This window comes from Oncorhynchus masou, chromosome 18 (assembly GCF_036934945.1).
Source record: "Oncorhynchus masou masou isolate Uvic2021 chromosome 18, UVic_Omas_1.1, whole genome shotgun sequence".
NCBI classification, from domain to species: Eukaryota; Metazoa; Chordata; class Actinopteri; order Salmoniformes; family Salmonidae; genus Oncorhynchus; species Oncorhynchus masou.
In genome coordinates this window covers 25,767,829-25,782,828 of record NC_088229.1, presented here as the reverse complement: position 1 = coordinate 25,782,828, position 15,000 = coordinate 25,767,829, and the positions used below count along the sequence as shown (strand labels likewise).

At 42.0% G+C, this 15,000-nt stretch overlaps 1 protein-coding gene across 2 annotated transcripts in view; it reads right to left on the bottom strand.

The window, feature by feature from the left end:
- Positions 1 to 15,000, bottom strand: part of chchd6a (coiled-coil-helix-coiled-coil-helix domain containing 6a) — a 72,213-nt gene that overhangs the window by 51,388 nt on the left and 5,825 nt on the right. For both annotated transcript variants that reach the window (XM_064922738.1, XM_064922739.1), the window contains exons 3-4: positions 5,738 to 5,846; positions 5,198 to 5,342 (exon numbers count right to left, since the gene is read on the bottom strand). In XM_064922738.1, the coding sequence (XP_064778810.1) occupies positions 5,198 to 5,342; positions 5,738 to 5,846 (254 nt within the window). The remainder of the gene's footprint in view (positions 1 to 5,197; positions 5,343 to 5,737; positions 5,847 to 15,000) is intronic.

Sequence of the window (15,000 nt, the reverse complement as noted above, 5' to 3'; positions counted from 1 at the left end):
ATCCATTAGATTACCCAATAACCCAATAAAAACTAAATGAAAAGCTAAAATCTATTAAATCAAAGAAGGCTTGTGGTCTAGACAACATCAGAAATGAAATGCTGAAAAACAGCACACCTGAGTTGCAAAATGCTGTGCTTAAATTGTTCAACATGGTTTTAACTTCTGGCTGCTTCCCTGATGTCTGGAACCAGGGGCTCATCTCCCCTATCCACAAAAGTGGAGACAAATCAGACCCCAATAATTACAGGGGAATTTGCGTAAACAGTAACTTGGGAAAGATTTTCTGTAGCATTTTGAATTCAAGAATTCAAACCTTTCTTCAAGAAAAAAATGTAATAAGTAAATGTCAAATTGGCTTTCTCCCTAACAATCGCACTACTGACCATATATACACCTTACACACACTAATTAATAAACACGTCCACCAAAAAAAAGAGGGCAAAATCTTTGCTTGCTTTATTGACTTTAAAAAAGCATTTGATTCGATTTGGCACGAAGGGCTATTCTACAAAATTCTACAAAGTGGGCTTGGTGGTAAGGTATATGACCTAATAAAATGTATGTACACAGAAAACAAGTGTGCAATAAAAATCAAAAACCAAAGAACAGAATTTTTTTCACAATGTCGAGGTGTGAGACAAGGCTGCAGTTTGAGTCCAAATCTTTTCAACATTTATATCAATGAATTAGCAGACATGTTGGATCAATCTCCAGCCCCAGGACTCACACTATTTGACACAGAGGTGAAATACCTGCTATATGCTGATGACTTGGTACTTCTATCACCAACCAAAGAAGGTCTTCAACAGAAAATTAATATTCTGGAGCAATATTGCCATATTTGGGCCCTGGCAGTAAATTTCCAAAAACTAAAATCATGATTTTCCAAAAAAAAAACAGATGTCAGAAACACAAATATAAATTCACCCTGAACAACACCTTAATTGAACACACAGAAAATTACACCTATCTTGGTCTGACCATATCTGCATCGGGAAACTTTAATATGGCAGTGAATGCACTCAAAGAAAAAGCCCGCAGAGCAATGTATGCAATAAAAATGAAATTAATCAAAATCAACATCCCAATTAGAATTTGGACAGTGTAATCCTACCAATAGCTCTTTATGGAAGTGAGGTTTGGGGGCCACTCAATAAACTGGACTTTAAAATGTGGGACAAACATCCAATTGAAGCCCTACATGCAGAATTCTGTCGGAAAATCCTTCAAGTCCAGAGAAATACACCAACTAATGCATGTAGGGCAGAATTGGGCCGTTTTCCAGTAATAATGAAAATACAGAAAAGATCATTAAAATTTTGGCTACATCTGAATTCAAGTCCAAATTCAAGTCTGCAATTTAAATCACTTCAAACCCAAGAGCTGAGCCCAGAAACGAGCCCTCTCAGTCAGCTGGTGTTGGACCTCACCAACCAAGCTGACACCAGCACTGCTTCAAAAGAATGAATTCCAATAAGCAAAATCATGAACCAATCAAAGGAATCATATTTACAACATTGGAAAAATGAAACAAAATCCCAAAGCCGACTAAATTGCTATCTGACCCTAAACAGAGAATATGAATTGGCTGATTATCTCTACTCTGTCAGAGATACGAAGCAGAGACAGATCCTTACCAAGTACAGGCTGAGTGACCACCGATTGGCAATAGAAACCGGCAGACATAAAAAGACATGGCTACCCAAAGAGGAGCGTGTATGTGGTCACTGCATAACAGGGGAGGTAGAGACAGAGATGCACTTTCTCCTTTACTGTGATAAATATTCCTCACAAAGAGATTCATTATTCACAGAAAATACTAAACATATTCCAAATTTTTACAAATTGAACCTAGAGGAAAAACTAAGAATACTCATGGGCGAAGGAGCAATGGCTCCTCTTGCAGCCAAATATGTATTTTCCTGCCATAGCCTGAGGGACACTGAATAATAACATCTGCATAGTAAGCAGTAACTTACTTGTTATTGCTATTATTGTTATTACTGTAATTATTATTATTTTTGTATTTAATTTTGTATTATTATTTACTACACTTTTATATTTTATATTTGCTATCATTTAGAATTTTGTTACAATGTATGTTGTATACATTGTTGCTTTGGCAATATTGACACAATGTTTTTCATGCCAATAAAGCAGCTTGAATTTGAATTTGAATTTGAGAGAGAACTAAAGCGAGAGAGGAGAGAACTAAAGCGAGAGAGAGAGAGAGAACTAAAGCGAGAGAGAGAGAGAGAGAGAGAACTAAAGCGAGAGAGAGAGAGAGAGAGAGAGAGAGAACTAAAGCGAGAGAGAGAGAGAGAGAGCGAGAACTAAAGCGAGAGAGAGAGAGAGCAAGAACTAAAGCGAGAGAGAGAGAGAGAGAGCGAGAACTAAAGCGAGAGAGAGAGAGAACTAAAGCGAGAGAGAGAGAGAGAACTAAAGCGAGAGAGAGAGAGAGAACTAAAGCGAGAGAGAGAGAGAGAGAACTAAAGCGAGACTAAAGCGAGAGAGAGAGAACTAAAGCGAGAGAGAGAGAGAGAGAGAGAGAGAACTAAAGCGAGAGAGAGGGAGAGAGAGTGAGAACTAAAGCGAGAGAGGGAGAGAGAGAGAGAGAGAACTAAAGCGAGAGAGAGAGAGAGAGAGAGAGAGAGAGAGAGAGAGAGAACTAAAGCGAGAGCTAAAGCGAGAGAGAGAGAGAGAACTAAAGCGAGAGAGAGAGAGAGAGAGCGAGAACTAAAGCGAGAGAGAGAGAACTAAAGCGAGAGAGAGAGAGAGAGAGAGAGAACTAAAGCGAGAGAGAGAGAGAACTAAAGCGAGAGAGAGAGAACTAAAGCGAGAGAGAGAGAGAGAGAACTAAAGCAAGAGAGAGAGAGAGAGAGAGAGAGAGAACTAAAGCAAGAGAGAGAGAGAGAGAGAACTAAAGCAAGAGAGAGAGAGAGAACTAAAGCGAGAGAGAGAGAGAACTAAAGCGAGAGAGAGAGAGAGAACTAAAGCGAGAGAGAGAGAACTAAAGCGAGAGAGAGAGAACTAAAGCGAGAACTAAAGCGAGAGAGTGAGAGAGCAAGAGCGAGAGAGAGAGAGAGGCAGGAACTAAAGGCGAGAGAGAGAGAGAAGCGAAAGAACTAAAAGCGAGAGAGAGAGAGAGAACTAAAGCGAGAGAGAGAGAACTAAAACGAGAGAGAGAGAGAGAGAGAACTAAAGCGAGAGAGAGAGAGAGAGCGAGAACTAAAGCGAGAGAGAGAGAGAGAGAGAACTAAAGCGAAAGAGAGAGAACTAAAGCGAGAGAGAGAACTAAAGCGAGAGAGAGAGAGAGAGAGAGAACTAAAGCGAGAGAGAGAGAGAGAACTAAAGCGAGAGAGAGGGAGAGAGAGTGAGAACTAAAGCGAGAGAGAGAGAGAGAGAGAGAGAGAACTAAAGCGAGAGAGAGAGAGAGAGAGAGAACTAAAGCGAGAGAGAGAGAGAGAACTAAAGCGAGAGAGAGAGAGAGAACTAAAGCGAGAGAGAGAGAGAGAGAGAGAGAGAGAGAACTAAAGCGAGAGAGAGAGAGAGAACTAAAGAGAGAGAGAGAGAGAGAACTAAAGCGAGAGAGAGAGAACTAAAGCGAGAGAGAGAGAGAGAACTAAAGCGAGAGAGAGAGAGAGAACTAAAGCGAGAGAGAGAGATTTAATTTAAATCACTTCAAACCCAAGAGCTGAGCCCAGAAACGAACCCTCTCAGTCAGCTGGTGTTGGACCTCACCAACCAAGCTGACACCAGCACTGCTTCAAAAGAAAGAATTCCAATAAGCAAAATCATGAACCAATCAAAGGAATCATATTTACAACATTGGAAAAATGAAACAAAATCCCAAAGCCGACTAAATTGCTATCTGACCCTAAACAGAGAATATGAATTGGCTGATTATCTCTACTCTGTCAGAGATACGAAGCAGAGACAGATCCTTACCAAGTACAGGCTGAGTGACCACCGATTGGCAATAGAAACCGGCAGACATAAAAAGACATGGCTACCCAAAGAGGAGCGTGTATGTGGTCACTGCATAACAGGGGAGGTAGAGACAAAGATGCACTTTCTCCTTTACTGTGATAAATATTCCTCACAAAGAGATTCATTATTCACAGAAATTACTAAACATATTCCAAATTTTTACAAATTGAACCCAGAGGAAAAACTAAGAATACTCATGGGCGAAGGAGCAATGGCTCCTCTTGCAGCCAAATATGTATTTTCCTGCCATAGCCTGAGGGACACTGAATAATAACATCTGCATAGTAAGCAGTAACTTAATTGTTATTGCTATTATTGCTATTACTGTAATTATTATTATTTTTGTATTTAATTTTGTATTATTATTTACTACACTTTTATATTTTATATTTGCTATCATTTAGAATTTTGTTACAATGTATATTGTATACATTGTTGCTTTGGCAATATTGACACAATGTTTTTCATGCCAATAAAGCAGCTTGAATTTGAATTTGAGAGAGAGAACTAAAGCGATCGAGAGAGAGAGAGAACTAAAGCGAGAGAGAGAACTAAAGCGAGAGAGAGAGAGAACTAAAGCGAGAGAGAGAACTAAAGCGAGAGAGAGAGAGAACTAAAGCGAGAGAGAAAGAGAGAACTAAAGCGAGAGAGAGAGAGAGAACTAAAGCGAGAGAGAGAGAACTAAAGCGAGAGAGAGAGAACTAAAGCGAGAGAGAGAGAACTAAAGCGAGAGAGAGAGAACTAAAGCGAGAGAGAGAGAGAACTAAAGCGAGAGAGAGAGCGAGAGAGAGAGAGAACTAAAGTGAGAGAGAGAGGGAGAGATAGAGAACTAAAGCGAGAGAGAGAGAGAGGGAGAGAGAGAACTAAAGCGAGAGAGAGCGAGAGGGAGAGATAGAGAACTAAAGCGAGAGAGAGAGAGAGAGGGAGAGAGAACTAAAGCGAGAGAGGGAGAGAACTAAAGCGAGAGAGAGAGGGAGAGAACTAAAGCGAGAGAGAGAGAGAACTAAAGCGAGAGAGAGAGAGGGAGAGAGAGAACTAAAGCGAGAGAGAGAGGGGGAGAGAACTAAAGCGAGAGAGAGGGAGAGAAGAGAGAACTAAAGCGAGAGAGAGAGAGAGGGAGAGAACTAAAGCGAGAGAGAGAGAGGGAGAGAACTAAAGCGAGAGAGAGAGAGGGAGAGAACTAAAGCGAGAGAGAGAGATTTACTCGTAGTTTGGTCTTTTCCCTCTCCTGGGATGATTGAAGCCTCTCTCTGTACAGTGCTTTGCTCATCTCTGTCCTGGCTGCCTCACTCTCCCGCCGGGCCACCTTCGTTAATTCCTCCTGAACCACTGTTTGCTGCCGCTCATACCTGAGGAACACACACACACCAGCACTTTTGTGATCTGACACGCTGCATGAAACACAACTGTCCATCCTACAATGGTGCCATTCTGTTTAACTGTGCCATTTACGACATCCCACAAGGGGGCAGAAAATACCACATGTATGACCTGTGTAAAAAGTCTACAATAGAAGACAATTGTCAAAAATCCTCTAATTTTATATTAACCTTCATAAGGGATTACTTTTCACATAACGTGTCTTTTAGTACAGGTGAAAAGAGAAAGTCAATATCAGAAAAATAAATGTCCAAACACTAGTGTTATTGTTTGGTCTGCAATGTTTTTGTTTTGGAGCCGATTAAATTAACATTACGGTCATGAGACTTTTACCAGGCCTTTACAAGCCTGGTCAGAACCCCACCTCTTCTTGAGCTCCTCCTTGGTGTCAGAGTGTGCTGTCTGTGGACTGGGCTGAGGCCGGGGTTGGCGCTGCTGCTGGGTTGGCGATGGACGGGGAGAGGGAGGGGGACCTGCAAACAACAACATTCATCATAACCTTTTCTATGTACAGTGCCTTCGGAAAGTATTCAGACCCCTTGACGTTTTTCACGTTGTTACGCTACAGCCTTATTCTAAAATGGATTAACTCTTTTCCTCCCCCTCATCAATCTACACACAATACCAGTGGTGTAAAGTACTTAAGTAGTACTTTCAAGTATTTTTACTTAAGTATTTTTGAGGAGTATCTGTATTTTACTTTACTATTTACACTACCGTTCAAAAGTTTGGGGTCACTTCGAAATGTCCTCGTTTTTTTTACAGAAAAGTAAATTATGTCTATTAAAATAACATCAAATTGATCAGAAAAACAGTGTAGACATTGTTAATGTTGTAAATGACTATTGTAGCTGGAAATTACTATTGTAGCAGATTTTTTAATGGAATATCTACATTGGTGTACAGAGGCCCATTATCAGCAACCATCACTGTTCCAATGGCACTTTGTGTTAGCTAATCCAAGTTTATCATTTTAAAAGGATAATTGATCATTAGAAAACCCTTTTGCAATTATGTTAGCACAGCTGAAAACTGTTGTCTGTCCTGGTTAAAGAAGCAATAATACTGACCTTCTTTAGACTAGTTGAGTATCTGGAGCATCAGCATTTGTAGGGTTCGATTACAGTCTCAAAATAACAAATAACTTTCTTCTGAAACTTGTCAGTCTATTCTTGTTCTGAGAAATTGCTGGCCTTCTCGGCAGAGTTGCAATGAAAAAGCCATATTTCAGACTGGCCAATAAAAATAAAAGATTAAGATGGGCAATAGAATACAGACACTGGACAGGGGAACTTCCTAGAAGGCCAGCATCCCGGAGTCGCCTCTTCACTGTTTTAATTTGAATAATAATTGTATCCTTCAAACTTAGCTTTCGTCAAAGAATCCTCCATTTGCAGCAATTACAGCCTTGCAGACCTTTGGCATTCCAGTAGTCAATTTGTTGAGGTAATCTGAAGAGATTTCACCCCATGCTTCCTGAAGCACCTCCCACAAGTTGGATTGGCTTGATGGGCACTTCTTACGTACCATACAGTCAAGCTGCTCCCACAACAGCTCAATAGGGTTGAGATCCGGTGACTGTGCTGGCCACTCCATTAGACAGAATACCAGCTGACTGCTTCTTCCCTAAATAGTTCTTGCATAGTTTGGAGCTGTGTTTTGGGTCATTGTCCTGTTGTAGGAGGAAATAGGCTCCAATTAAGCGCCGTCCACAGGGTATGTGGCATGGCGTTGAAAAATGGAGTGATGGCCTTCCTTCTTCAAGATACCTTTTACCCTGTACAAATCTCCCACTTTACCACCACCAATGCACCCCCAGACCATCACATTGCCTCCACCATGTTTGACAGATGGGGTCAAGCACTCCTCCAGCATCTTTTCATTTTTTCTGCATCTCGAGAATGTTCTTCTTTGTGATCCGAACACATCTAACTTCAATTCATCTGTCCATAACACCTTTTTCCAATCTTCCTCTGTCCAGTGTCTGTATTCTTTTTCCCATCTTAATTTTAATCTTTTATTTTTATTGGCCAGTCTGAGATATGGCTTTTTCTTTGCAACTCTGCCTAGAAGGCCAGCATCCCGGAGTCGCCTCTTCACTGTTGACGTTGAGACGGGTGTTTTGCAGGTACTATTTAATGAAGCTGCCAGTTGAGGACTTGTGAGGCATCTGTTTCTCAAACTAGACACTCTAATGTACTTGTCTCTTGCTTAGTTGTGCACCGGGGCCTACACTAGCATGTCTAGCATACATTAGAATACCTTAGGTGGAGCCATATTACAGTCTTGAAACACTAGATGATGGAATGATGATGCTGGTCCACGTCTCACAAAGACAACGGTTGGAAACAAAAATCTCAAATTTGGACCAAAAGACAGATTTCCACCGATCTAATGTCCATTGCTCGTGTTTTGCACTTGATGGTTCTTGGAACTGCACTTATACAAACTTTGACAGTTCTTGAAAGTGTTCCAGATTGACTGACCTTCATGTTTTAAAGTAATGATGGACTGTCATTTCTCTTTGAGCTGTTTTGCAATAATATGGACTTGGTCTTTTACCAAACAGGGCTGTCTTCTGTATACCAGCCCTACCTTGTCACATCACAACTGATTGGCTCAAACGCATTAGGAAGGAAATACATTCCACAAATTAACTTTTAACATGGCACATTTCCTACAATGTTGAAAACAGTCAAAATAAAGAAAAGTCCTGGAATAAGTAGGTGTGTCCAAACTTTTGACTGGTACTGTACATATACACAGTCTATATATATATTCATATTCCGGACTCTGACATTGCTCACTCTGGTATTTCTTAATTTCTAGTCATTTTACTTTTTGTATTATACATGTCAAACCAAATTTGATTTGTTGATTGCTTTGTAAAACAACAGGTGTATAATAACTGTGAAATGCTTACTTACTAACAATGCAGAGACACAAATAGAAAGATAATAACAAGAGGAATAAATACACAATGAGTAATGATTTTAGTTTTTTATTTCACCTTTATTTAACCAGGTGGCAAGTTGAGAACAAGTTCTCATTTACAATTGCGACCTGGCCAGGATAAAGCAAAGCACATACAACGACACAGAGTTACACATGGAGTAAAACAAATATACAGTCAATAATACAGTATAAACAAGTCTATATACGATGTGAGCAAATGCGGTGAGATAAGGGAGGTAAAAGGCAAAAAAAGGCCATGGTTGCAAAGTAAATACAATATAGCAAGTAAAACACTGGAATGGTAGATTTGCAATGGAAGAATGTGCAAAGTAGAAATAAAAATAATGGGGTGCAAAGGAGCAAAAAGAGAGAAGAAAGAGGTAGTTGTTTGGGCTAATATATAGGTGGGCTATGTACAGGTGTAGTAATCTGTGAGCTGCTCTGACAGTTGGTGCTTAAAGCTAGTGAGGGAGATAAGTGTTTCCAGTTTCAGAGATTTTTGTAGTTCGTTCCAGTCATTGGCAGCAGAGAACTGGAAGGAGAGGCGGCCAAAGAAAGAATTGGTTTTGGGGGTGACTAGAGATATACCTGCTGGAGCGTGTGCTACAGGTGGGAGATGCTATGGTGACCAGCGAGCTGAGATAAGGTGGGACTTTACCTAGCAGGGTCTTGTAGATGACATGGAGCCAGTGGGTTTGGCGACGAGTATGAAGCGAGGGCCAGCCAACGAGAGCGTACAGGTCGCAATGGTGGGTAGTATATGGGGCTTTGGTGACAAAACGGATTGCACTGTGATAGACTGCATCCAATTTGTTGAGTAGGGTATTGGAGGCTATTTTCGCCAAAGTCAAGGATTGGTAGGATGGTTAGTTTTACAAGGGTATGTTTGGCAGCAGGAGTGAAGGATGCTTTGTTGCAAAATAGGAAGCCAATTCTGGATTTAACTTTGGATTGGAGATATTTGATATGGGTCTGGAAGGAGAGTTTACAGTCTAACCAGACACCTAAGTATTTGTAGTTGTCCACGTATTCTAAGTCACAGCCGTCCAGAGTAGTGATGTTGGACAGACGGGCAGGTGCGGGTAGCGATCGGTTGAAGAGCATGCATTTAGTTTTACTTGTATTTAAGAGCAATTGGAGGCCACGGAAGGAGAGTTGTATGGCATTGAAGCTTGCCTGGAGAGTTGTTAACACAGTGTCCAAAGAAGGGCTAGAAGTATACAGAATGGTGTCGTCTGCGTAGAGGTGGATCAGAGACTCACCAGCCGCAAGAGCGACCTCATTGATGTATACAGAGAAGAGTCGGTCCAAGAATTGAACCCTGTGGCACCCCCATAGAGACTGCCAGAGGTCCGGATAGCAGATCCTCTGATTTGACACACTGAACTCTATCAGAGAAGTAGTCGGTGAACCAGGCGAGGCAATCATTTCAGAAACCAAGGCTGTCGAGTCTGCCGATGAGGATGTGGTGGTTAACAGAGTCGAAAGCCTTGGCCAGATCAATGAACACAAATCAAATCAATCAAATCAAATTTTATTTGTCACATACACATGGTTAGCAGATGTTAATGCGAGTGTAGCGAAATGCTTGTGCTTCTAGTTCCGACAATGCAGTAATAACCAACAAGTAATCTAACTAACAATTCCAAAACTACTGTCTTATACACACAAGTGTAAGGGGATAAATAATATGTACATAAAGATATATGAATGAGTGATGGTACAGAGCAGCATAGGCAAGATACAGTAGATGGTATCGAGTACAGTATATACATATGAGATGTAAACAAAGTGAGTATGTAAACAAAGTGGCATAGTTAAAGTGGCTAGTGATACATGTATTACATAAGGATGCAGTATATGATATAGAGTACAGTATATATGTATAAATATGAGATGAATAATGTAGGGTATGTAAACATTATATTAGGTAGCATTGTTTAAAGTGGCTAGTGATATATTTAACATCATTTCTCATCAATTCCCATTATTAAAGTGGCTGGAGTTGAGTCAGTGTGTTGGCAGCAGCCACTCAATGTTAGTGGTTGCTGTTTAACAGTCTGATGGCCTTGAGATAGAAGCTGTTTTTCAGTCTCTCGTCCCAGCTTTGATGCACCTGTACTGACCTCTCCTTCTGGATGATAGCGGGGTGAACAGGCAGTGGCTTGGGTGGTTGTTGTCCTTGATGATCTTTATGGCCTTCCTGTAACATCGGGTGGTGTAGGTGACCTCGAGGGCAGGTAGTTTGCCCCCGGTGATGCGTTGTGCAGACCTCACTACCCTCTGGAGAGCCTCACGGTTGTGGGCGGAGCAGTTGCCGTACCAGGCGGTGATACAGCACGCCAGGATGCTCTCGATTCTGCATCTGTAGAAGTTTGTGAGTGCTTTTGGTGACAAGCCGAATTTCTTCAGCCTCCTGAGGTTGAAGAGGCGCTGCTGCGCCTTCTTCACGATGCTGTCTGTGTGGGTGGACCAATTCAGTTTGTCTGTGATGTGTATGCCGAGGAACTTAAAACTTACTACCCTCTCCACTACTGTTCCATCGATGTGGATATGGGGGTGTTCCCTCTGCTGTTTCCTGAAGTCCACAATCATCTCCTTAGTTTTGTTGACGTTGAGTGTGAGGTTATTTTCCTGACACCACACTCCGAGGGCCCTCACCTCCTCCCTGTAGGCCGTATAGTCGTTGTTGGTAATCAAGCCTACCACTGTTGTGTGTCCACAAACTTGATGATTGAGTTGGATGAGATTGCATTGTCTGTGGACCTATTTGGGCGGTAAGCAAATTGGAGTGGGTCTAGGGTGTCAGGTAGGGTGGAGGTGATATGGTCCTTGACTAGTCTCTCAAAGCACTTCATGATGACGGAAGTGAGTGCTACGGGGCGGTAGTCGTTTAGCTCAGTTACCTTAGCTTTCTTGGGAACTGGAACAATATGGTGGCCCTCTTGAAGCATGTGGGAACAGCAGACTGAGATAGGGATTGATTGAATAAGTCAGTAAACACACCAGCCAGCTGGTCTGCGTATGATCTGAGGGCGCGGCTGGGGATGCCGTCTGGGCCTGCAGCCTTGCGAGGGTTAACACGTTTAAATGTTTTATTCACCTCGGCTGCAGTGAAGGAGAGTCCGCATGTTTTCGTTGCAGGCCGTGTCAGTGGCACTGTATTGTCCTCAAAGCGGGCAAAAAAGTTATTTAGTCTGCCTGGGAGCAAGACATCCTGGTCCGTGACTGGGCTGGTTTTCTTTTTGTAGTCCGTGATTGACTGTAGACCCTGCCACATACCTTGTGTCTGAGCCGTTGAATTGAGATTCTACTTTGTCTCTATACTGAAGCTTAGCTTGTTTGATTGCCTTGCGGAGGGAATAGCTGCACTGTTTGTATTCAGTCATGTTTCCAGTCACCTTGCCCTGATTAAAAGCAGCGGTTTGCGCTTTCAGTTTCACGCGAATGCTGCCATCAATCCACGGTTTCTGGTTTGGGAATGTTTTAATCGTTGCTATGGGAACACGGCTGCACAGTAATGTTTCTTATCAATGGCGGTTAAGATATTGTTTAGGACCTTGAGCGTGGCTGAGGTACACCCATGACCAGCTCTTGGCTTTCGAAGACCTTAGAAAGGCATGGTAGGATAGATATAGGTCTGTAGCAGTTTGGGTCAAGAGTGCCCCCCCCCCCCTTTGAAGAGGGGGATGACCGCAGCTGCGTTCTAATCTTTGGGAATCTCAGACGACACGAAAGAGAGGTTGAACAGGCTAGTAATAGGGGTGGCAACAATTTCGGCAGATAATTTTAGAAAGAAAGGGTCCAGATTGTCTAGCCTGGCTGATTAGTAGGGGTCCAGATTTTGCAGCTCTTTCAGAACATCAGCTGAATAGATTTGGGAGAAGGAGAAATGGGGAAGACTTGGGCGAGTTGCTGTGGGGGGTGCAGTGCTGTTGGCTTTTCTAACTGCCTGTGTATAATGGTTTCTAGCTTCCCTGAACAGCTGCATATCACGGGGGTTGTTTGATGCTAATGCAGAACGCCATAGGATGTTTTTGTGTTGGTTAAGGGAGGGTGAGAAGACAGCAGAGGTGTATTTAGAGGGCAAGTTGGTTAGGATGTTATCTATGAGGGTGCCCGTGTTTAAGGCTTTGGGGAGGTACCTGGTGGTTCATTAATAATTTGTGTGAGATTGAGGGCATCAAGTTTAGATTGTAGGATGGCTGGGGTGTTAAGCATGTTCCAGTTTAGGTCGCCTAGCAGCACGAGCTCTGAAGATAGATGGGGGGCAATCAGTTCACATATGGTGTCCAGAGCACAGCTGGGGGCAGAGGGTGGTCTATAGCAGGCGGCAACAGTGAGAGACTTGTTTTTAGAGAGGTGGATTCAAATTGTAGAAGTTCAAATTGTTTGTGTACAGACCTGGATAGTAGGACAGAACTCTGCAGGCTATCTTTGCAGTAGATTGCAACACCGCCCCCTTTGGCAGTTCTATCTTGTCTGAAAATGTTGTAGTTTGGAATTAAAATTTCAGAATTTTTGGTAGTTTTCCTAAGCCAGGATTGAGATACAGCTAGAACATCCGGGTTGGCAGAGTGTGCTAAAGCAGTGAATAGAATGAACTTAAGGAGGAGGCTTCTAATGTTAACATGCATGAAACCAAGGCTATTACGGTTACAGAAGTCGTCAAAGGAGAGCGCCTGGGGAATAGGAGTGGAGCTAGGCACTGCAGGGCCTAGATTCAACTCTACATCGCCAGAGGAACAGAGGAGTAGAATAAGGGTGCGGCTAAAAGCAATAAGAATTGGTCGTCTAGAACGTCTGGAACAGAGAGTAAAAGGAGGTTTCTGGGGGCGATAAAATAGCATCAAGGTATAATGTACAGACAAAGGTATGGTAGGATGTGAATACAGTGGAGGTAAACCTAGGTATTGAGTGATGAAGAGAGAGATATTGTCTCTAGAAACATCATTGAAACCAGGAGATGTCATTGCATGTGTGGGTGGTGGAACTAATAGGTTGGATAAGGTATAGTGAGCAGGACTAGAGGCTCTACAGTGAAATAAGCCAATAAACACTAACCAGAACAGCAATGGACAAGGCATATTGACATTAAGGAGAGGCATGCTTAGTCGAGTGATCAAAAGGGTCCGGTGAGTGGAGAGGTTGGTTGGGGGTCACGGCGATTTAGACAGCTAGCCAGGCCATCGGTAGCAAGCTAGCATAGGATGGACGTCTGTTATTAGCCACTTCTTGCGTTCCGTCAGTAGATTAGTGGGGTTCCGTGTGGTAGAGGGGATTAATCCAAATCACACAACAACAAAAATAAAAAACAATAGATAGTTATAGAGGCCCAAGAAGAAAAAATAATAATAAAAATAAATAAATAAATAAATGGTCCGATTGTCTATTCAGATAGCAGCCGATAAGACAGCTAACGGTTAGCAGGCCGCAGATGGGCGTTCAGGTAACGTCGCGACGGAGGAGCCAGCTCCGGAATAATTGATGTTTGCTCCAGAATCGACGAAAGCGGATAGCAGCTAGCTAGCTGTGAGATCCAGGTATGAATGTCCAGAGTTAGCGGTAGAAATCCAGGGACATGGAGAGAAAAATTGGTCCGGTATGTTCCGTTCCGAGCCACGCTGCGCCGTACAAAACTGCCGATAGATTTTCGAGCTAAAGGATAGCTGATGACCACAAACCGTGGTTAGTTGAATACTAACGATTTGCCAGTAAAGAAGCTAACTAGCTTCTGACCTAGCTTCTGATTAGCTTCTGGATTAGCTTCTGGCTAGCTCCTAGCTAGTTTCTGGCTAGCTTCTTGGAGTTTCTGGCTAGCTTCTTGGAGGATTACAGATTTGAGGAAAATAATACTTTTTTATAAATATAAATTGGTGAGGCGGTTTGCAGGAGAGTGTTTTGAAGATGAGTTTATGGAAAAAAAATTTAAAAATGTATGAAAAAAGTTGTAAATATATATATATATGGGACACGACAAGATAGTCTAGGTAGCTATTTGTATTGTTATAGATATTACCACACCACTGAAGCTAGGAACATAAGCATTTCGCTGCACCCTTCATAGCATCTGCTAATCTATGTACGAGGGCAATAAACTGATTTGATCACAAAAAGTAGTCAATATTGGACAATTATTTGCATATATAGTGCCTTTGGAAAGTATTCAGACCTCTGACTTTTTCCACATTTTGTTAGTTACAGCTAGTAATGCACCGATATGACATTTGGCCGATGCTGATATCTTCCTTGTCAAAGAAAAAAACTTGTATTTCATATGTCAACGATTCATCAATACGTTGCTATGATGCTGGTAAAATTGTCTCGCGCACCTACAGTGCTGGTCATAAAAAAAAGCTAGCTAGCTCATGGATGCAAACAGTGTTCTTCCCCCAAAAAAAGCAACACGACACCTGTTTCAGTAGCTATAGTTAGCTAGCTAACTATACAGCTAGGTGTCATCTAAAATAAGCCTCATTTATAAGACAATTCTTATTTGATTAATGGTGGTCGGACCCATCTATGTGAAGCTAGCCACAATAAGGATTAGCCACAATAGTGAACTTTGCGGTTAGCCTTCAAAATAAAAGTACGGCAAAATTCTACTATTTGTATTAATTTGCATCACTGTCAATGACATACATTTATTTTGAAACCGCAAATTCCACTACT